We start from the raw sequence: 22,144 nt of genomic DNA, 5'->3' as shown, positions 1-22,144 counted from the left end.
TAAGTGACTTAATCAGTGTGCCCTGTACCTGTGAATACAAGTTGGGGTAGCTATGTGCTCCTGCTCGAGAAGGGAGATCTGGTTTGGTACCTTACTGGTACTGAGAAACTTAGGTACCTTTTATTACTCATCTTTTGTAAATGTTTTATTCATGACGCATGGATCGAACGTACAAGCGAAAAGAAAATATACTGATGTGCCAAAACAGGAAAAAAATTGTGTAACTTACAAAGCAAACATGATAAAAAAGGATAAAAAATATCAAACACTTGATTTTAGTTATCTTTTATTAATGTTATAATATTTAAGTGCCAGATACTTATAGTTGCAACTTACACAGTATGCAGGAATACTAAATACATCTGTACTACTGCTATTAAAATTTGTTTTGTAACCATTATTTGCATGGAAAAGGGAAACCAGCTTTTTAAAAAGCCATCATAAAAGCTACAGAATTTTAATTTACAGTACATCTGTATGAAAATAAAATCAAGTCGGTGCTTAAAGGAGGCACTGAAACTCAGTTTGAATTTATATTTCCATATTTTATGTCTTCTCCTAGGTAATTCAGAGTGATACCTAGACAGTCATGTGTAAGTTTCCATTACTTTATCATCGGTTTAAAAAATGTTGACAGTTCTAGAAAGGTTTCTGCTGTGTCAATAAAGCTGCAGCTGAAATTGAAGGTTCCACCACTTGATGTTTAGCTGTACCTTTCCATTAGGTACGTAGGGTACAGGAGAAACAGGAAATATTTTCCAACTAATTTGAGTATTGCATGAGTCAGTTTTACAACATCAGAAAAATGCTGTTGGCACGCTCTTGATGGTTTCACCATCTCTTGTAAAATGCTTTTATTCAGTCTTGTATCTTCCTAGTTTTCTGCCACTTTGTCAAGCACAAACAGAGGGGCAAGAATTCTGTTCCTGTTTGTCTCCACAATGCAACCATTCAGCACCATTTCATCCAAAATGATGTGCACTCTGTCCAAATTGAACATTATCTGGAAACATTTCAAGTTAAGTGTATTTTGAACAACATTCAGAGCAAACCTTGGGCACGTTAGTCTAACCAAAGTTTACAAGAATAGGGATTTCTTGTAGTTTATTTGGGTGTTTATTTTAATAAAGCTAAGAAAATGGTTCAACTGACACTTTTTTCTGATCAGAGAGATGTCAGAAGTTTGTAGTAGAGAAGCTGAAGCCCCAGTATATCTCATCCTGGAAGATTACTACATAGTAGTAAACTCAAGGTAAATTTTAGCTTATATGTAGATGGTTAATTTTACTGTTTGCCTGAGTACCATGTATTGCTTGAATATAAAATGTTACCAAGGGATAACAACCTTGAGTGCGAAGATGTAAATATTCTGCATTTCTTCTTTAAAAAGTGTCAGCCAAATTCTTAAAATATGATTCTCAAATTGTCCTTATCCTAAGTTACTAACGCTGTTTGATCTGCTTGAAAGGAATATGCCGATATGTGAAGTTGAGTTGTTGATCGAGTAATAAAGCTCAGGAAGAAGAACAGAAGTAAATGCTTCCTATTTTAAATACTTTCTAAAATATACTTATCTCTAAATGTTCACCTAAAGGAAAATAACCTGAAACAACACAAGTTTGAGCTCAGAGGCCAGCCTGCTTTTGCCCTAGTCGTTGTATTTATGTTTGTGGACATCCATTCTGATCAGTAGAGTAGCAAGAGGCAGGTTTTAGAAGGCATCAAGGCTTTCCTCTGCTCAGCGTGACGAAGATTAAGTCTCGTTTTTTGAACGTGACTGGGGCATTTAAGGGGACTGCTCTGCAGCACGAGTTCTGGTGGAGCGAACTGCTGCGCTCTGCCGAAGCAGGAACAGGGGGAGCGCCGAGCTGTACAGAGCAGCTGAGAAGCCACACACTTGCATTTACCCCCTAGGGGGAACAAATAAATACAAGTGGTTGGGGAGACACTTTAAAGCACCAGAGCTGCACCGACGTAAGCTCATGAAAGTGAACAGTCTTGGGTCTAAATGCAAGGAATGGATTTAAATTAAGTAACATTGAATGTCTCCATGCCTCGTTTTTCAGCACCTGGCTTTGAGAAGGGAATTCCTTGACCTCAGTTAGGTGCCTTATTTTCCCTGCAGTGAGTGGTGAAAGACGGACCCATCAAACAATTCACAGATTCTAGGGAACCAAGGCTGAATTACCTCTCCGGGAATGCAGAGAGGGAGTTTTCTGTGATTACTTTGTGTAATGACAACTGGCTTGGTGTCTTCTAAAACGTATAGAGGTGCAGCCTGCCTGAATCCCATGGAGGGCAGAGGCTGAGCCTGTCCTCAGCCTGGGGAATTCCAAACCCCCCTTTCTCCAGGGGCAAGTTTAGCTGCGTTGGTAGCAGCTGCACCTCCTGCCTTCTACTCAAGGTTCTCCTGCTGTTACGTGCAAGTTCTGGAGTCTGACTGTCTATCCTGCGACGAGAGAAGGTTCAGGTTTTGTCCCTATCTCTGTTAAAGCAAGAAGAGGGGCACAGAGTCACGTCAGCCTTGCGTGCGACCACCCTTCTAAGAGATGAGAAGTAGAAGCTTGAACTTGTTCAGGCTAAGCTGTAGGGTGAACCTGTATGGTCACGTCGCTGAGAACCCAGCTGGCAGGCTGCTGCCTTCCTCTGCTGCTTCAAATTGCTGTGAGCGCTTTGGGCTGCAGCGAGCGCTACCATATACTCCTGCAGAAGGGTAAGAAATTGTGTCACTGCTCCAACAAATCCATTCTGCTTGACCAAGAGCACAGCACCTCTAGGTAACGGAATTCAGGCCCCCAAATAACTTTACTACTTGTTACTGTTAAGTGAGGAAGAGAAACTGTAGCTGTCAACAAGATCTTCTGTACATCCGTGGTTCATCAAATAGGTTCCAATTTGCTGGCCTAAACTTAACCACCTGATTTAATTCTGAGCTGTATTTTAAATAACCAGGCTTCTTCCCAGGTCTGACTGCAGGCCTAACTTGCTTCTAGAAGTCAGACTCGTGCCTTTCAATACGGACGAGCACTACTACCCTTAAAACTTTTAACACTCCCAGTTTCTGTGGTTCCAGAGACAAAGATAGTAGTTTTACTTTGCTTGGCAGATTAAGGACTAGAGACAAATTTCTTCCTATGGTATACTTTTCAAGTAAACATTCTCTACATAAATATTTTACTCTGAGAAGTTAGGATTTTTTTATCCCAGTAACATGAGAAACTCAGGACGACAGCTCTGCTGTTGCTTAGTTCAGCTCTGGCACTGCTGCACACAGGGCAGGAGGATCTGTTAACAAAGGCAGATAACATTCCATTCAGGTTTCAACAAGCGATAAAGCCAGCTCCTCCTCCCCAGCTTTTAATTTTTACACTACCACTGATTCACAGTGCTCCAGTTCCCACGGTGGAGCGAGAGCTCCCGTCTCTCCAGGCCTTCCTCTTCCTTTGGGAGTCCTACGGCTCTAAAACCCAGACGACTGGATCAACCAGGATCTGTGATGATGCAGCAGCGTGCTGCTCCCACCTTATTCTTCTGCATCACTTTAAGAAAACATTTAAAACACACTTAACACTGCTTTCTTCCCCTACTGCATTTCCTAACGAGCTGATAGCGTGCCAAAGGAAAACTGCTCCCATACCAGTAAGTATCTTTCAGCTGTTCCACTGAGACCCAATATGGTTCGATGAGATGGCAGTTCCCCTGCAGGGCCACTCCAGGTTATTTCAAAACTGGTCTGCTCATTACAGAAAACAGCGGTAACATTTCCATCCATCTGTGTGACCAGTTATTCTCGCAGTCACTGTTCCAGAACCAGCGATTTCACCTGCAGTTTGAATGGGGATACTAATACCATTCTGGAAAGCTCTAGCACCTTGATTTTGGCAGGTCCCAAAGCATTCCTTACCCTCTGCCCTCAGCCTCGCATACCGGCTTCCTTTTTCTGTTCCCTTCCCACCCCCTTTACCAGGCTGCTCTTGGCAGTCAGATGGCACAGGGAGCAGCTTTGGCTTTTTCCCCCTCCCTCCAAGTCTCACGACTGGTCTATGGTTACATCTCATCACACGCTGCTTACCCATTCAGCCTGAACGCCCTGCCCCCTGAGGGATAGGGATCTCTGATCCCCGGCAAGGCTCGTTCTCCCCACCTGTCACTTGTTTGACAAGTGACCCCAAATTTCAGGGTTTAAAGCCCTGAAGTCATAGATCCACACCCAGCTGCAAAGCACCACAGCAAACCAGTTTGAGCAACTGGCAACCGGAAAAAGCCATATTCGGTGCGTGTGCTCCACCCAGAGCTGTCATTTAATGTCCTGCTTCCAGTAAGAATCCTGGCTGCCCACAAAAGAGGATTAAGGGACTTTCACTAGATCTGTGCAGAGGCTAACAGAAATTTTTTAAAAAGTGTGCAGAAGAAAACAGACCTTAATCTCTGCGTCTGTAGATAAAAGTCTGTAATAAAAGTTTTCAGAGCACCCAGCTAGGAAATGCTGCTAAAAAGTTGTCAGCCTAGGTGAAAAGAGGCGAGCCCTGAGCATCCTTACAAATTTCAGTCAATGCCGTTGTGGCTACTCTACTACAACTGGTATTTAAATGTTATACTGGCTTCCGGTAACTTTAAGAGCTGCCCTTATTAAAGACAAACATTAATGGTACTTACCACTGTAACACAGTTTTTATGGCACATACATACTAAGAGGAGGTAAATGTGAGTCTTGTGCCTCCTCCCCAGAACGTTACATGGGCAGATAGTTAAGTCAGGGAGAGGGGAAGGAGGGGAGGAGGAAAGGAAAAAAGCACGTTTAGGGCTTGCATGTGATAACCAACTTCTTCATATAGAGACATTTTAAGATATCTCAGAATTTTCCGGGCAAGTAATTAAGGGTGTGTCTGGGCTTAAGAGATGATAAATTGCAGCCAACACCTGGTGATCAGGTAACACACCCAGGAGCACAAACAGAAGCTGTGTAGATTACAGCACTGCTACTGCTAGGGCCGACGGTTTGCTACTGAATGTCCAGCATTACAAAGCCTGGATTTCCATCCTGGACATTCACCTTCAGCTAAAGATTAGTTGGAGTTGCTTCTGGTTTTTAATCTAGAGTCACACATTCTGACTTTATCTTTGCTGACATTTACTTTAATTAACTTCTAGTCTATCTAATGGGTAAATCTAAAGGCAGGTTTTAGGCACTGACACCCATTTGATGCTTTCTGACCATTTCTTCTTCAAATGACTATGCTGACACTAAATAGGAGACAAACGGTGCCTTCAAGTTCTGTGTTATTCTTGAACAACAGTTTTAAGATAATCCTTTTGTAGGTTTCAGTTTCATCTACTTATTTTACAGTACAAACTGAAGTGCAGCCTTATAAATTCTCAGAATACATAAAGCATTCAATTTTCTTACGACTTAAATGCACTGTATTCTGAACACGTTATTCCATGGGGGAGCTGAAGAATACAGTTGGTTCGTACAAAGCACTCCCTGTATCAAAGCTTTTTATCTATTGCAGGAGCAGCAGCAGCTAGTTGCAATGGAATGTGATGTTTTTTTTGGATCAAGACGACATTCTTCAAATGCTTGGTCCTGGAGCACCCTGTCTTCCCCTTCCCCTCCCACAAGGGGAACATAAGTATCTGTTTCTTCCGTAAATTAGTAACGTGCCTTCAAGTAAGCTTTGCCTCACCAGTTCAAGCAACAGAAAAGTCAACTTTTTGCAGTTTTAGAAACTCTCACGCTTACCAGCATATTGTTCCCTACAAAAGCTGCTGCGGTAACGCTTGCGTTTGTGTAGTCCCGTCACACCAAGAAAGTAGCTCCTACACCATCCAAGCTGGAGTTTTAGAGCTACGGAAAATCCCACCCACTTACTTAATCCACAGAAGTCAGGCTCAGCTAGTGCTATTAACACCTCAGGATCCAACGCCTCTCAGACAATTTCCGTACTTGTTCATTCAACTGGCCCAATAACACTTCTTGCAGATATTTTAAAACCAAACCAAACAGCTTTAGAAATGTTATGTCATTCCGTCATAGGTACCCTTAAGCATGTGCCTGACTCAGAATGAAAGTGGAAATCATAACAATGGCTAAATGCTTTACAATTCACATGTAAAAGCTTCTGTAAAAACCACGGCTACTCCAAAGTAGTTACTTAGTCGGCTAGCAGCTACTCAGTGTTCACTTTTGCAGTACGCATAAGGTAACTTCGCCATTGTTTAGCATCACACGCAGCTGTGTCATACACACATACAAACGTCACGTTTGAATCCTCCTGGGCAGGGTTCAGACGGGACCCAGCCTCTGCCTTGTGCCCAGGGTGCCCTTCCCTGACAGCTCAGCCAGGCTCAGGCCCATGCGAGCTGCAGCGCAGGTGCCCTGGGTGAATCAGGTGTTTGTACCTACACAAAAGCTGGAATCCTGCCTCAGCAGGCGCTGCGCTGCCGGGCGCGCTGGGGTAATGCACCGTGGCTGGGGCAGCTTTAAGAATCGGCGCACACGCTGCAGGCTTAGCCCGGGCTCCAGGAACACTGCAACTGCGAGATGGGCTCAGCCTTTAGATTTAACTGCAGTTTGCTTTGTGCGGGGGTGAATAGCCTTTAATGATGATGATCTGTTTTCCACGGCTTTGGATTTCATGTAATTTCCTACTATTTTTTTCTTGTTAGTAAACACTACTTTCTATATAGAACAGCCACTATTACTTTTGAAATAAACTTCCTACGAATCCGTACACACAAATAATAACATAGGGACAGGAAATTCTGACAGTCTCCTACCAGATCCTCTGTATACAAAGGTTCTGTAAACACTACTTGGTGTTCGCTGCTGCAGACCTTCCAACAGTACTTCCTCTGTCAGATATTTTGCATCCAAGCTAACTGTACTGAATATAAGAGTTAGTGTAAGACTGTTTGGCAATGGAAGTGGTTTAATCCCAGGTGGGGTATTATCTTACATACTGTGAAAGGCATATTGATGGATTATTGCTTGTACTGCATTAACATCTAAGACACTCGTAGTCCAAATCTTACATTGTTCTTCTGGGCCTGCTATTCAAGCTGCTGTCAAAAATAAATACAGTCCTGAGTAACCTACTTAATTGTTACACCTCTGCTTTACATTTAATGTTGAAGGTATCTCACTTCATTTCAACTATTTTAAGTATCCTCTCAACTTACGAAAAGCTCTTCTTCCTAAATGAGAGAATTATTTTGTACGTATACAGAAGCGAAATGTTTAATTTTAAAATTGTTCCTGAAATACATAATGTAGAAAAGTACATTTCTGAGTAGAAAAAATATGTACATCATTCAGATGTACATATTGAGGAGACACAGATCAGACACAAACTTTTCCAATATTATTTCCAGTATTATCAAATAAGATAATAATGCACACCCCTATTTTCCAAATATTTAGATTCACACCCTCATGCTGATGAGACCTGTGTAGAAGATTAATTTCTACAGGAATAAATGGGCTACTGATGGTAACTCTAAGTGTGCAACTACAGGAAATGCCTCTTGGCATGGAAACAACCAGAGGCAGGCAGAACTTCGAATCATCACTACTCTAAACAATCTAAGATAAAAGAATCGGGTAACTGCAGACTCAAAGTACACCATGTGGAAACATAGGGGACTGGGGACTATTTGTATAATTAATGAATCGATCAGGTTAGTCTCTAATTCAGCAAAGCTCATACACAAGTACACATAGTTCTAATCCTTAACTGTAACTGAATCCAAAAAATGTCGTTACACAATCGCTCAGAGACCTTACACGTCACTTCATGCTGAAATATCATTATTGCTCTTTCATAATCTAAGTGAATTTAGGAGTGTTATACTAATACCACAGCATTTTGTGAATTTCAGGAAGGAAATACAGACAGTATATATACACATACATATATATTTAGGTTCAGTAAATAAGATGGAGTACCAGCATGTAACAAAAATTAAAATATTTACAAAAGTTAAATTAATTATTTCCTTTGGGGGTTTTTTGTCAGTAAAGAACAATTCCAAGAAAAATTACAGAATTTTTCTATGTTCTTCCTATGTACTAATTCTTAAATAAGGTAAATAAATTAAATTACAGTATTTCATTCCAGGGTAGCAACTGTATTTCCGGTGTATAATTGACTCTTTTGTACCAGTAGATCTGCATTTAACCAGCAACAAACACAGGCATAAGGATTGCTGGAGGAGAGTGAGCGGGCAGTAGGACTGGAAGAACAGAAGAGGAAGACTCTTTGCACTACATTCTCCTGGCTTCATTTTCTTTGAATACAGTATTTTATTTACTTGCTATTTGTGTTTAATTGTTCAGGACCATATTTTAGTATTTGTTTGTATTTGGGTTTAGTTAATTTTTGAAAATTTTATTTTAGTTAATGCCCTGCAAATCGTACACATGAAGATACAGCTGTGTAAGGGGAGGGGCAGGAAACAAAAAAGGTACCTGTGGTGATGCACAGTTTCCTAAATTTCTTCCTCCCAGGCCTTTCTCTCTTTCCATTGATACAGAAAGTAAAACTCACCTAGACTTCCATGAAGCAAGATCAAAGTGAAAACCTGATCCTACAATGATGCTGCTGCTATTTGGCTCAAGACACAGCTGTAACGTTCTTATTACTGCAGTCATTTCAATTATCTATTCTATTGTAAACTTAAAGTAAAACCCTGAAGTAATAATTAGTTAAGCCTGAAAGTTCCCCCATTAATATAACTTTTCATGTCTAGGTGTTAATGGTACTTAGTTCTAAACAAGCTCTCCCTGTCTGTCTTTAAATGGTACCAGGCTTATCTTAACGACTAAGGATTTAAATAGGTGACCCTGATAAACATCAGCCACGCTTTCAGAAAGGTGCCAAAATGGTGCTACTTACTGTAAGTGCAAAATTTGACAATCAGTGCTACGCAGACAGTATGAACTGGAACATACACCAAAAAGACATGGATAAATGGATTTCTGATACTGAAAAGGATACATCTAATTCACTCTGAAAAGAAAAGAGATAGACAACCATTATTTACAGTTTGATCTCTCATCTCATTGTCATTAGACATTACACATCCCTTGTCACCCACAAGCCACAATTTGAATATAGACGGTGCCATCTGAATGAGTGGGTGGAAAACCAACATCGCTAAACGTGGCAACTCCATCCCTATATTCTCTCTTCCTCCTTCTGCAGAGATAGGATGTTAATGCCAACCTTACAATTTATACAAAAACACAGTTAAAAAATTTGAACAGCAAAATCTAGACATTGTATATACCCACGGCTGTGGTAGCTGGGCTGGATATATTAGGAGAGAGAACGCAGCTCCAAGCTTTGGACCCTTAGCACTTCTAACTACTCCCCTGCCCCAGCAACACAATTCATTGTATAGTCATCATTTCCTTCCCAGTCTTGGCCTGGATTTACCCCAAGTAGTTTTATTCATTTAACCAAACTCTAAGTTAGAAGCACTTGTGGTCTCTCTGCAGTCAACAGAAGAGATGGGTACCTTCAACAGTTGACTCGGCGCACTTGAGGCATGACTCACTTCCTCGAGATACTCATCGGTCTCCACCGCCAGTAATGGAAGCTTAGGATGACCAAACTTCTAACTCAGCTGCCTCAGTTAAATGTCTACATTTAGAAACTATTAATCAAAGCCTCAGCAGTTAAGATCTTGCGCAGCTGGGGTGGAGCTTCCCCAGCCTGCTGAAAGAGGGAATCTTTATCTGCTACCAAGGGAATTTACTTTGCTAACATGGTTTCCATAACATTTCCAGTCTAACCCTGGATTTAGGCAGAGTTCCCACTGGCAAAACTCCTACTACTTCTGTAGGCTAAAGATCCTCCAAACTGCACTAATTCTAGTCTACAGGCCTCTGCTGAGTGACTCTTGCCGTTCTTCAATTAGGAATCTTTTATGCATCACAAGAACTGTATTTTAAGAGCCTGATCGGTTTAAGTTCCATCAGCATTAAGATGTTAGTTGAAAACACTGGAATAAGTATTCTGAACAGTATCCAGAGTATCTGGGTAGCCAGATAAAAGTGAAGGGGACTCGGAATTACAGCTCACAAGCAACTTTGAAAGCTTTCCCCCTAATTCTGTTAATGTTTATTCTGATATTTGAGCTCTGTAAACTCCATTAGACAAGAATAGAGTATGTGAGAATGTTTAAAGCTCACAAGCCTAAAAATAATAGATGACAAAATGTCCTTCTAGAGCAGGACAGATGTTCTTTCCTTTCCCAGAGTTCTGTCTCCGTTGTCATCATCATAATTTTGGATTCTGCTAAAATTCTGCAAATCCTAAGCATTAATCCATAATAGTACAGACTTATATTTTCTTGCTGTGTGGATTCTGCCAGAAACCCCAGCTAGAATTATAGCCCTCTTCTTCAGTGATCTGGCATTTATCATGTTATATGCTATTAAAAATAGAACCACAGAACGGCATGAGATTTCTTTAACCACCCACCCCTTTTAGGTTCCCCTAGTTTCAAACCTGAAATGCAATGGAAAATACACAAAACTGTGGTACGATGAATTCAGCAAATTTCTAACAACTATTAGTGGTTGGGTTACATATGTGGTCAAGTAATTTATATGTACTGCATTTACATGTATAAGGACTACATGCATTTTTGCTGGCCTCAAGTGAAGAAAAAAAAAAGAGAAGTGTTGGCAACTATTAGCTCAATTAGATCAATAAGAAGTCACCAAATTTTCTCGTGCATTCTTTGTGCTGCTGGGATCAAATTCCATTCCTGGTTATCACTGCTTAGGTTGGGACTACAATCATAACAATTTTAAGAGACAAATTCTGAACTGTCAGAAAGTGGTATACTTAGTACCAGCAGTTTCAACAGGCTGATGCGACGTTAGTTGAAATAATAGCTTAAAACAGTTGCCAGGCATCTAAATAGCGAAGGGTCCAGATGACTTCTTCAAGCATGTTCTTGAATCCACAGAGGGAGCTCTGCCACTCCTGCTGTGGTACCAGGACCTGGAAACTCGTTACAGATCCTGCACGCTGAACTCTTCTATGTATAATTACTAACATAATACCCTCAGGCACATGGACAACAGAGGAAACTATCCAGTCCTCTTTTCTGAGAGGGATATCCAACACATTTCAGCATAAACAAACTGAAATTGTGCCTAAGTATGCTTTCAGTCAAATTTCTCTATAACAAGATTATTACAAACCCTGTATTAAACAGCACGTTCTAACCAGGATTATACTGCTGCATTTTCAAACTTTGTGAAAACAAGCAAGCAAAAAAAACTCAGTAACAGGATCAGTGTCATTTTAACTGGAGCTATGTTTGATGTTGAATCTTTAACAAAATTACTGCCTATATAATAGCTGTTGCATGACAACAAAGTGGGGATCACAAGTGCAGACTAGTTTTTGAGGTTTCATTTGCTCCATCCCTCTGATCTTGTTCAGTGAGAGTGATGTCAGCTCCCTGCTTAATGCTTACACCATCTTTGTCATGAATGAAGTTCATTTGGGGGATGTCATGCTAAGAACCGCAAAAAAGAACTGTAAAGAATAACTTCTTTATTTCTTTAAAATGTATAAAATGCCAGTGGCTAATTTACAAGTAGAGGACCTAAAGAAACCCCAGAGCATAAGCATATAAAAACATGCTTTTCTAACACAAATATTTCTGATATTCCTTGTCTGATGATTTATAGCCCATGCATACTTTTACTTCTCTGAAAAATCAGCCGCTACTACTTCTTCTTTTTTTCTTTTTATTTATTACAGTGATAGTATTCATATTTCTAAATTAATATAAAAAAGAATTTCCCCTTTGATTATTCCCTCAAATGACTGACGTACGAAAGCTTTGAAAAATAAGAAATATTTCATATTAGAGTCAATGTCTCACTCACCACTCTGCTGAAGTATTTGTCCAAAACTTCCACAAAATTATGAATTAGTTCATATACTGCCATCTCATTCTGAAATTCAATTAAACCCAAGTGAATATTAAATGAAATAGCTAGAAAATGTAATAGTATAGTTTGTGGTGTATGAAAAGCAACTACAAAATACAATAAAGCGCACAAGCTCATAGCAAGAGGAGGTGTGGTTCAGCGCTCAGGGGCAGAAGCTTCAGGCCAGCCACACAAGTAAGCACTGCGGTACCCAATGGATTCGTGTTGCCTGGGCTGCTGCCATCCCATCACACCCATCGTTCCACCGTCACCCAGGTCAGATACATAGATAGATACAGCTAACTAGGCTCTGCCTTCCCATGCTGAAGTCAGGCCAGCCAGCTGCCGCACAGGGCCGGGCTATGCTGCAGCAGTACAGGTGGGTGATTTTTCTAGCAAAGCCACAAGACTTTGCCCCACGGGGCATGCTGTTATAGCCCTGACTTGAAGACAGTGGTAGGTAGCAGCTACCTTCCACACCAGCCTGTTCAGATCTCCAGTAGTGAGCTTTAACTAATTTCTGAGAACCAGGAATCAATGTAAACACTAAAGCCTTGAAGGCTCAGCCTGAATGCATGAAATAATGGTAATTGTCAACTTCAGAACTCTTATTTCGCCCCTCCCCCACCCCTTTTGTTAAAAAATACAATAAATTGGCATTTTTCTAGCTGACAGTATGGGAATTTTTTCTTTGCCCAAGGAGGTTAAAAACAGTGGGCAGTTGGAAAGTCACCACAGATGAGACAGCTGCTCTGGCTGTAATGCTTAACATTTGTTGAGAAACACCACCCCACATAAATTTATGTTTAATCAAACATAAATTTAGAAAGCAGAATCAGTACAAGGCTCAGGAAGACTGACTCATGATAACAGCTCAGTATACTGCTATAGACTGAAGTCAAACATACCACATTTTCTTTTATACCTACTCTTCTTTCACAGAAATGAAAATGGGTGGGTTTTTTGCAGTGACTTCTTGAAATTCTCTAATTGCTATTGCAAAATTCCATACTGGAAGAGGACCTGAGCTCTCGCCCATGATCATCACCACAAGCTTTCATTTCAAGAGGGTATGTAATTTCTTACCTCTGTCTCATTGATTCCGACGACTATGAAAAGGGCTGCATACTGCCGATATACCAGCTTAAAGTCCTTATACTCAATGAAAGAGCACTAGGCAGAAGTAAAACAAGTCAAATATAGTAGCTGCCATTTAAGCATTAAACAGTATTAAGCACAGAATGCTGAAAAGACCCAAAGCTTTCACGTTCTTAAGGCCCACAAAGAACAACGGATTTCCCAAGAGCCACCAAACAATTCTGACTTGAAAGAAATGTAGTAGGGTTAACTACTTTACACAAAACTTTTCACCTGCTGGTGGAAAACACGCTACCACTTTTTAAATGGAAAAACTGGAACATACAGAACTGAAGCGACTTGTTCACGGTTACAAAGCAGTCAATACTTTCCCTAAATTTTCATTTGGAAGCACTTCCAAAAGAGATAACCTTAAGGTCAGTTTCATGTTTAAAAAAAGATGGGTATTTTTATATAAAAATGAAGAGCATTAGCCCTCCCGCGGCGGGGCGGGGGGAGCCGCTGTGCCTTTAGCGGGCCGGAGCCGGCAGATGGCGCTGTTACACACGGCTGCGGGGGCCGCCTCCCGCCCGCGCTGCGCCCCTCGGGACCGCAGCACCCCTGCGCCCTGGGGGGGGGGGGCTTCTGTCCCGACAGCCTCTCGCAACAGCCCTGTGGAGGGGGTTCATGTCTTCGGCCACTGTCAAGCCTCTGAACTAAGGCACTTTATAGGAACTGCTGTTTCCCCCCCCGCCCCCAAGCTGTCCAGACTGAACTGTGAGGATCGCAGTTCAAGGGCACACACAACTAAAGAAGCTGAATTCTGAACATGAAACAAAAAACACTCACGGTCCAAGTCACAGATTTCTCCTCCAATGTAATGTGCTCAAAAGTTGTGCTCAGTTTGGTACTTTTCTTAAAAGAACCAATGGTTTAATCAAGTGAGCCATGAAAACAACTTTCATCTAAAAAAATTTCCACCTTCTGAATTTTCTTTCTTGCAGAAAGCGTGAACACTTTTTTTGCATAAAAATGCCTAATTCAGAAGCCTAAAAAATTCTGTTTCCAAAACCCCCTGTGTTTTAGACTGTATTTTCATAATTTGGAATCCTCTCTCCTAATTTTTTTAACTTAGAGCTGCCAATGCTAAATCCTACCACCTTCTGGCAAAGCAGCAGTAACAACTCTACCGATCTCTACCAGACAAGCAATCAAAGGATAAAATAAATTCTTCCTGGACTTCTGAGCTTCTTCAAACAAACAGAAGGAATCTTTGTGACAGTGATACACAAAACTCCAAAATCTCTGTAAGCCTCAGGAACAAATATTTATTAATGCAGAGTATCAGTTCAACTGACTGAACCCATAATCCAGAAACACAATCTTTTTCTTCATGGGTACAAATGAAATAATGACCTGCAATGGAAACTGATGTGTTTTCAGAATTATCGACATGAAAGATGTGAGATGTTAATAAAATAAAATGGCTAGGGGAAAAACTACAAGTGTTACCTGATCCTTTGAACGGGAGAGACATTTTTTGATTACTTCAGCTTCCAGCATTGTCCGTTTATTAATTTCTACATGCTCGTAATACCTAGAGAGCCTTGTCTGACCTTGTTTGTTTACCATAAGGAAAAAATTTATCATTTCTTTTTTGTTGATCTCAGCAATAGATTTTAATATGGGGTGCAGGAATCAAGAAGAGTATTTCTGTGAGGGGAAAAAAAAAAAAAAAAAGTAGTAGAATCAGGAGTTTTATAAAAGACTTCCTAAAAGCCAACCAGCCCAGATTTGCATATATTTAAGACTGAGTTTATTGCCAAAATACAGAACATAAGAAAAAAATCTCTAATCTTTTGCATGCATCCCCTGAGCAAAACTCTTCCCCCCCCCTCCCCAAATAACCACAAACTATCTAATAAATAAGAGCTTTCACATTATCAGGCAATTTAATTTCTTTGTAGGATTTGTGGAATTAGAAGACTAAACAGTTACTTCTTCAAAATCATAAATCTACTCCCCATTTTCTTTCTGCATGCTAACTTGTTTGAGAACATGACCAGAAATTTGCCCAATACCAAAACATAAGATTAACACAGCTGATAAAAGCAAAATTGGCCTATGAGCACCCTCACCACTCCTTGCTCCCAACTTGTATTCAACAATTTCATTCGTACCATCCCGACATCAGACTGAAGGGAGAGAGGACAAAGGGAAATGCATGAGCCACAACACATGATCATTTCTTTAACACAGAATGAGAGCCTCCTAAATATTTGGGTATCAGAAGTAGCAACACACACATCTTGAGCCAGACCAGGAGCTGCTAAAATGTTTTCTCCCATCTCATTTCCCACCCTGATATGCAAGGTAGATTCTGCACTTAATGAAAACCAAGTGTGTGTCTTTGATACCTAAGGAGAAACTTGTTCATGTTAATTACTCAAAACAGCTTAACCTCAATCTAAATAAATATTAATTCATACAATGCCACTAAAATATAGTTGTAGCGTATAAACATGCCACATGCAGCAAACAATGAAAAAGGCTATTAAAAAGAGCACAGCATGTATCAGAATCTGCTTGCTAAACAACTAAAATCTTTCAGGTTTTGAAAAGCATGCAAAAAAGGGTAAGCTGCAGATGTAATTTTTTGAAGTACAAGTTCTGGGTTATTTTCTTTAATGCCAGAAAACAGTCACTGTAATGTTTTCCATCTGAATCTCTATTTGGACCACAGATTTACTGGCCCAAATGCTCTTGAGGTTTGTGCACTGGAAATACAACAACTACCACAAAAGCTATTTCTTTACTCCAGTTCTGAGGAGTCACTCCTTGCCTGGTGCAAATATTCTCTCCTAAGGTCTCACAGCTCCTGTCAGAAAGTCCAAGCTGAATAAAAACATTTCAGGAATCCACAGAGCAATACAGTGTAGCTCTTCGTGTAAAACAGGGTAACTTAATGCAGAAAAGCAAGAGGGGAAAAAAATACAAAAACCAAAATAGGTCTCTGAGGCAGCAACTTCATACACACTTAAACATACGCTGATTTTTTGTAACAAGGCAAGCTGCATCGGTGCTGCCATATATTATTAGCAACTTGAATAAACTGCCTATGTACCATTCATGGGTGATAACATCTAAATCTTTGAACAGTGATACAAAAAATCCCAATATATTGTGCTGACACTAATGACTGCTTACTTCTGATTCATACTGGTCACATAATTCTTTTCAGAAGGAAATGCCACCTCTGTTCTCATCACTTGGATGTCAAGAAAGCGATCCCGTTTTCCTCAGTGTACTGTGATTGATTCCAAAAACAAAGAAGTTTAGGTTTCCATACCAAATATATCTTCACCAACGAGACTTGTTACTGAGAATTCATTTCTCAACTAAGTGACACCTCCAGGGAACAGGAGTCCAGAATCAGTCCTCAGACCAAGAGAATCTGTTTGGAATCAAGACAGCCTCAGAACTTTCTCACCTCTGCCCAGCACGGTGAAGTCTCTTCACATCCAGAACAGGAGCACACTTCTGTTGATTCACTCCAACAGAAGAATCATGGATGCTGGTCAGTGCTGCTGCAGTGGTACACACAGCCTGCCCACTGCACCTTGGGCTTCTGAACCACCACAAATTGGTCTGAGAAAGTATGAACCAGGTAATTAAGAGAAAAAAGGGCCCAGGTGGAAATTTATGATGGGATCTTCACTGTGAGATGGCAGCTTAGGCTGACATTTATGACTAAACGGGAGAGTACCATCCATACAACCTGTCCTGTGTTTCCTAAGTAGCTCTTCACACACACACACGCGTCCTATTTTGTATTGCTGCTTGAAGTTAGAGTTGCAGTAAAAAGAGATGTCTTAACTATTTGAGGCATAGAGAAAGGTAAACCAGTGAGATGTCTTAGTCATTTTTTGATACACACCTTCCAAGAAGTAAGGATAAGAATGAATGACTCCTTCCAGCTCAGAATGAGGTACTCTAGCAAGGGCCAACCTCACGAACCAAACAAACCTGAAGCTTTAAAGCTACTTTAAAAAGGGTTATGGTCTGAAAGACAGACAACCTAAGAACTGCTGCCCACTGTTTTAATGAAAAAAAATAGCAAGCTCAGACACAGGAGCCCAAAAGCTAAGCATGTTGTTCCTACCAACTGCAAAACATGTCTGTTCAAGCTAAACAGAAAATGACAGCCACATGGACAGCTTTTCTTTTTTCTTCTTAGTTCTATGCTTCATCTTTGTGTTTGGTACTGCTGAAGCACGAATTAACAGTCCTCTGTTTTGAACAAGTTGTTTCCAAGCTACTTTAACAATTTAGTTATAACCGGTACTGAGGAGCACAAGTCCTGCTCCCACAAATCAGCAAGTTGCACAAATACATCCCAGAAAAGTAAAAAGCTGAGGCTTTTGATTTGAATGTCTGCAGATATTCAAGTGGGATCTGAGAATGGGAAAACAGTAAAACTACCCCAGGAGCACTGACAGAGCTGTTCTACTTTGAGTTACTATTAAGCAATACATAATAGAAAAAATATGCGAAGAATTGATAGGTATGGATCCTATTGCAGGATCAGTCCCTAATCCTAATTATTCCTCTATTAACCTAATCTTTCTACATGGTTAATCCCTTTCTGACGTTGTGACTATTGTATCTGCATGTATTCTTATGAATGGCCTGGATTGTTTTACATATGAAAATACTTCAGACTAGATGTTTTCTGGTTTTTTAATCCTCACAAATGCTCTTATCCAGAATAGATATATTAAAAAATGAATCATGTTGTAATGGAGGTAGAGCCACAGCAGTACCCAAATGTGTTATCTGTAATTTATGAGACAAACATTATTTGCAGTATTAGAACCGGTGATTAACATCTGTAGGAAAGAAGACCACTAGTATCACTAGTCATTTCTGTATTCTCCCACGAGCCCCAAAGACAGGTTCCATAATGTTAGTCAGAACTTTGCTCATATAAATGGCAGCACAAGCACACAGGTTTGTGTAGAAACACTGGAATAAATTTACATGTACAAACAATATTTTTTTTTTATTTACAAAAACCATGCAAGCATAGCTGTGGAATCTGACTTTGAGAGCAATGCCAGTGTTAAAAACATCTTAAGGGTTTTTCTATTTCCTTTAAAAATAATTCTAAAAAAAAAAAATCACTTGTAGAAATAAAAATATTTGCTTGCACAATTTAGGCAAAAAAGGAAATTACTGAGTTTTGTTTCTAAGAAACAAAGTTTATTTCTTCTCTTTTCATCTTGGCTTTCAGACACAGGCAACATCGTAGAATTAGTTTTGCATATTTAAGATGTAAAGAAACACGTATAGTATAATAAACAAACAAAACATATCTGTGCATGTTGATGGGTGGAGAAACTCCCTTCAAGTTCTATGTATTTGAGAAGCTACCTTTTATGATCAATAATTGGTAGTCTGGCTATGAAAATAGCTCCATTTGTTCTGATACAACTCTTACGTGCTTTTCTGTGTATTCTCACGCACATGCCCGTATGTATCCATGCACATACACACAAATTACAATGCTTTTATGCACACAGAATCAAACGGTTCAAGGGAATTGGTGACAAGATGCAAACCTTTCATATCTCTGCTATTATTTTGCTCATTTTAGTAATGAAAAGACACTACTATCTGAAGGCTGTTTGTCAGAAATGAATAGGCTGTCTCATTCCAGGTCACTGGACAACTATCTGCATCACAAATGCACTCAGGAACCGAAGACTGAAAGGGACTGTCGAGAACCTGATGGGACTGTCAAGTCCAGCTCGCCCCATCACAGTCAACCATGCATTAGAAATACTGTCCAGAAAAGCATACAGTATATGCTTCATGCATACCTGATCTATGAAACACCTACGAAACTCTGTGACAGAATGAAGACTCCCTAGAAACAAAAACCTGAGAAGGTATCACTTGGTGATGATGTAAAAGGTCTTGAAACTGCACTTTCCTTCAAAGGAAATGAACTTTCTGGAGTGACTGAGTAGCACTCTCATTTCCTTTACAAAATATTTCTTCTGCAAGGATTATTTGGCACACACACAAACAACATACTGTTTAACTACTGTGATTTAAATATGCGCTGTTTCACTGCGTTTGATCTCACCCTCATTAAAGTATCTCTCACAGATAAATATCTACGAGAGAAAACTGGTATTGTGATTTGCTTGGACAACTCACGCTGGTAGACTGACGGAGTATGTAGCCATTGATGACTTACAATATGATGGCTTCAAACTCCTTCTAAACTAGCACATATGCAGCAGACTAAGGACCCTGGCTCACCAAGAGAGATGCTTCTTGATTTTACTGCCCCTAGGCAGACTCACTGCCCTCTGCCTGTACAGGTAACTCCAGCCTTGTACTTCAAGGTAAACTGAGACCTGCCTGGTTTGCTTCAAGATGCTGAAACAGAAGCCATGCAGGAACTGCTTCCTGGACATGCCAGCTCTGTAGGCCACATAACCGCATGAGACACCTCAAAGTAAGTTATCCCTGTGTCTGAGTCACACCCCTAAACGCTGTCTTTTCAGATACCGGTTGAGACCTCTAAGAAGCAAAGCCTGCAATACCTGTTCTGCGGATAAAAATGTCTTAAGTCTCCAGCATGGCCAATCCAGCAGATTCTATGTGCAGTAATATAAAACGTATTGTAAACATAATTTTAATACTCCTCCAGTAGATACAAGAACTTAATATTCATTTATTTTGTCCAAGATTTCTCCAATATTTATACATAATCTGACACATAAATTACAAAAAAAGAAACAACCTAAGTTTGAAACTTCTTGCAGTACATTATCATTCAAATCAGATGTGTCTCTCAAGCTAAAATCACTAGTCAATGTCCACAGATTTAGAAGTATTTTAGTTATTCTGCTATAACAATGTTTTGCAACATTCTGGAGCTCTCAGCTAAAATGTTAAGTAAGATAGGATCTAACAAACAAGAAATGTATGAACACATTTTTACAGAATTGCTTCATCAAGAGTTAAAAATAAATGTTAGATAGAATTATAAGCAAATAATTTACTGCACTGTCCATCTCTAAACAAGTTGGTTTTCTGGATGCAGAGGTCTAATGGCACTTTATATGTGTACTAAATGTGGAACAAAATGGGCTAAACTGGAATTAAAGCATTAATGAAAACAAGAAAAATGGCTAAGTAGAGGCAGAGGCACAAGCAGGTGTCAACATTGGAACAAATATTTTTAAGATATATGTCTATTGAAGCTTTCTGGCTATGAAATTATTGTACAGAAGTATGCAGCAAATGAAGATCGCTCACATAACTGAAACCCCTTGCTCTTCCTATTTTTGTTCTGACCATGGACAACTCTTTAATAAAAATCACATGCAGTGTTAATAATATTTATCAGTAAAAGCAATTTTTGTATTCTAGATCTTATTATTGTGCACATTGTAATTCACTCAAAGATGAAACAACTATTATCTATGAAGGTTTAAAATAAGATACTGTGTTCAACTTCAGGATCAGGAATTTTAAAAAAGTAACCTTATTCATCTAGGGAAGTCAGGGAGGAAGGAAAGAGTAAAAAAGTTTTTCCTTTGCTGTTGAGTTGTCAAAATGCTGGCTGAACATAGTAACGGAATTAAATTGCAGTAACTCCCATATACTCAGGAATGAGGAATGTCCCATAAGATTGGAGCTAAACAAAAGGCTAAACTGGTTATGAGGTCAGTATTCATTTTTAGTAATGATTTGACACTGTTGGTAGACAATGAAAAAAATCAGCTGAGGTGGAAAGGAGCTGGATTTAGATTGGCTAATCTGTATGGAATCAGGAAGACTGTAGGATGAAATTTTAGTAGGAAATGATTTAATGGAGAAGAAAGGAAGGACTGGATAAACCAACTAAAACATCAATACAGACCTGAGGACAGATTAGTAGAGAAAGGAAACGCCTGTACTGAGGCAAGCGGTATTTATTTTTTCAGTGATGAACGGAATTCCAACCCTGTCAAGAATAAGCCCTCTTTAGGAAACTACCCATTTTTTTACAGAATGAGTACAGCACGTAAATATTTTGGAGGGAGGCAAAACCAAACTCCTACGTTCCTTACAACAGGTGACCTACAGATAGTTTCAAATAGGATGCGATGGTCATTTTTAAATATTGTGTTTCAGAGCAGTATTTTGCAGCTGAGGTAATTTCACCATATCCAAACCATGGCATCAAACAAAGCATTGCCATCACAAATAAAACTGGGCCAAATAAAATAAACCAGTCATTTCTGGCAAAACCTTCCTCACGTGGAAAAGGCTTTTAAATGGCAAACGTTGCGCACTTTCCCTTTCTCATTGAGGAGGAAATATAGTACACACATGCCTTACCATAGAGACCATGGAGATGACCATTCATTTAAAAGATTAGCCAACTTCCAGGGACATATCATAAATTTAAGTAATCTATTCCAAAACCACCTCCTTGCAGGGCAAATTCAGCGCACCATTACACCGCCATGAGTTTTACAGGCTGAAGCGTTCAAGCCCCGCTGTGCCGTTCGCACGCCGGTCTGGGGAGCGGGCACAGGCCCCCAGGCACAGGCCGGCCCGGCGGCTGCCCCGAGGGCGTTTGACACTCCGTAGGCGCGGAGCCGCCGCGGCACCGGCCAGCCAAACCCCGCCGCCTCAGCCGAACGCCACCGCTTCCCCTTTTCGCTTCAGAGCGGACGGAAACCGCCCAGCCGCGCTCCCCGGCCGCGCCCGGGCCCACCGGCCCCGGCCCCGATCCACCTGCGGCCGGGCCGCGGGCGGGGCGCGGCCTTCCCCCTCCTCGCGGCAGCGGTTGCCGGCAGCGGGCTGCCCCGGGGCGGAGAGGGGAGGGCACCGTGACGGAGACAGCTGGCGGCAGGACGGCTGCCCTGCCCCGGGGCAGCGTGCCGCCATCCCAACCCCGGGAGGGGGCTCCCGCTCCCCCGCCCGCCCCCCGCCCCCGGGGCACGCCGCTCACCTCCCTCCTGCGCATGCGCACTCCGCCGCCTTGCCCGTGCGGGCGGAGCAAGTCGGCGGCCGAGGGGAGCGATTTCCCGGCAT

The 22,144-nt window shown here is 40.8% G+C and overlaps 1 protein-coding gene across 11 annotated transcripts; it reads right to left on the bottom strand.

Annotated features, from left to right (window-relative positions):
• Positions 1-269: 269 nt before the first annotated feature.
• On the bottom strand, positions 270-22,139 carry AP4S1 (adaptor related protein complex 4 subunit sigma 1). Of its 11 annotated transcripts, none has more exons than XR_008733129.1 (7): positions 16,530-20,969; positions 14,552-14,752; positions 13,049-13,135; positions 11,918-11,986; positions 8,898-9,011; positions 6,960-7,065; positions 270-4,505 (listed from the first exon to the last, which is right to left on the bottom strand). XR_008733129.1 is itself a non-coding variant. In XM_055715924.1 (7 exons), exons 3-7 carry the CDS (start codon positions 14,687-14,689, stop codon positions 875-877), a joined length of 447 nt encoding a protein of 148 aa, XP_055571899.1. In that variant the 5' UTR covers positions 14,690-14,752; positions 16,530-16,687; positions 22,062-22,080; the 3' UTR covers positions 270-874. The 11 variants fall into 11 exon arrangements, 9 of the variants coding, with proteins under 9 accessions (XP_055571899.1, XP_055571898.1, XP_055571896.1 ...); XR_008733130.1 differs by having other exon boundaries at positions 6,960-7,062; XM_055715924.1 differs by lacking the exon at positions 6,960-7,065 and adding an exon at positions 22,062-22,080 and having other exon boundaries at positions 270-1,003; positions 8,988-9,011; positions 16,530-16,687.
• Positions 22,140-22,144: the final 5 nt, after the last annotated feature.

This window comes from Falco cherrug, chromosome 7 (assembly GCF_023634085.1).
Source record: "Falco cherrug isolate bFalChe1 chromosome 7, bFalChe1.pri, whole genome shotgun sequence".
Classification (NCBI taxonomy): domain Eukaryota; kingdom Metazoa; phylum Chordata; class Aves; order Falconiformes; family Falconidae; genus Falco; species Falco cherrug.
This window is presented reverse-complemented; position numbering and strand designations above follow the sequence as displayed.

Bases quoted from the DNA above. Each gene is read 5' to 3' on its own strand.
- AP4S1 (XM_055715922.1), bottom strand. From the start codon at position 14,689: ATGATAAATTTTTTCCTTATGGTAAACAAACAAGGTCAGACAAGGCTC. The intron at 11,987-13,048 runs GTAAGAAATTAC...ATTGAATTTCAG, and splicing joins TCGGAATCAATGAGACAGAG to AATGAGATGGCAGTATATGA. The intron at 1,004-8,987 runs GTATCAGAAATC...AAATGTTTCCAG, and splicing joins AATTAGATGTATCCTTTTCA to ATAATGTTCAATTTGGACAG.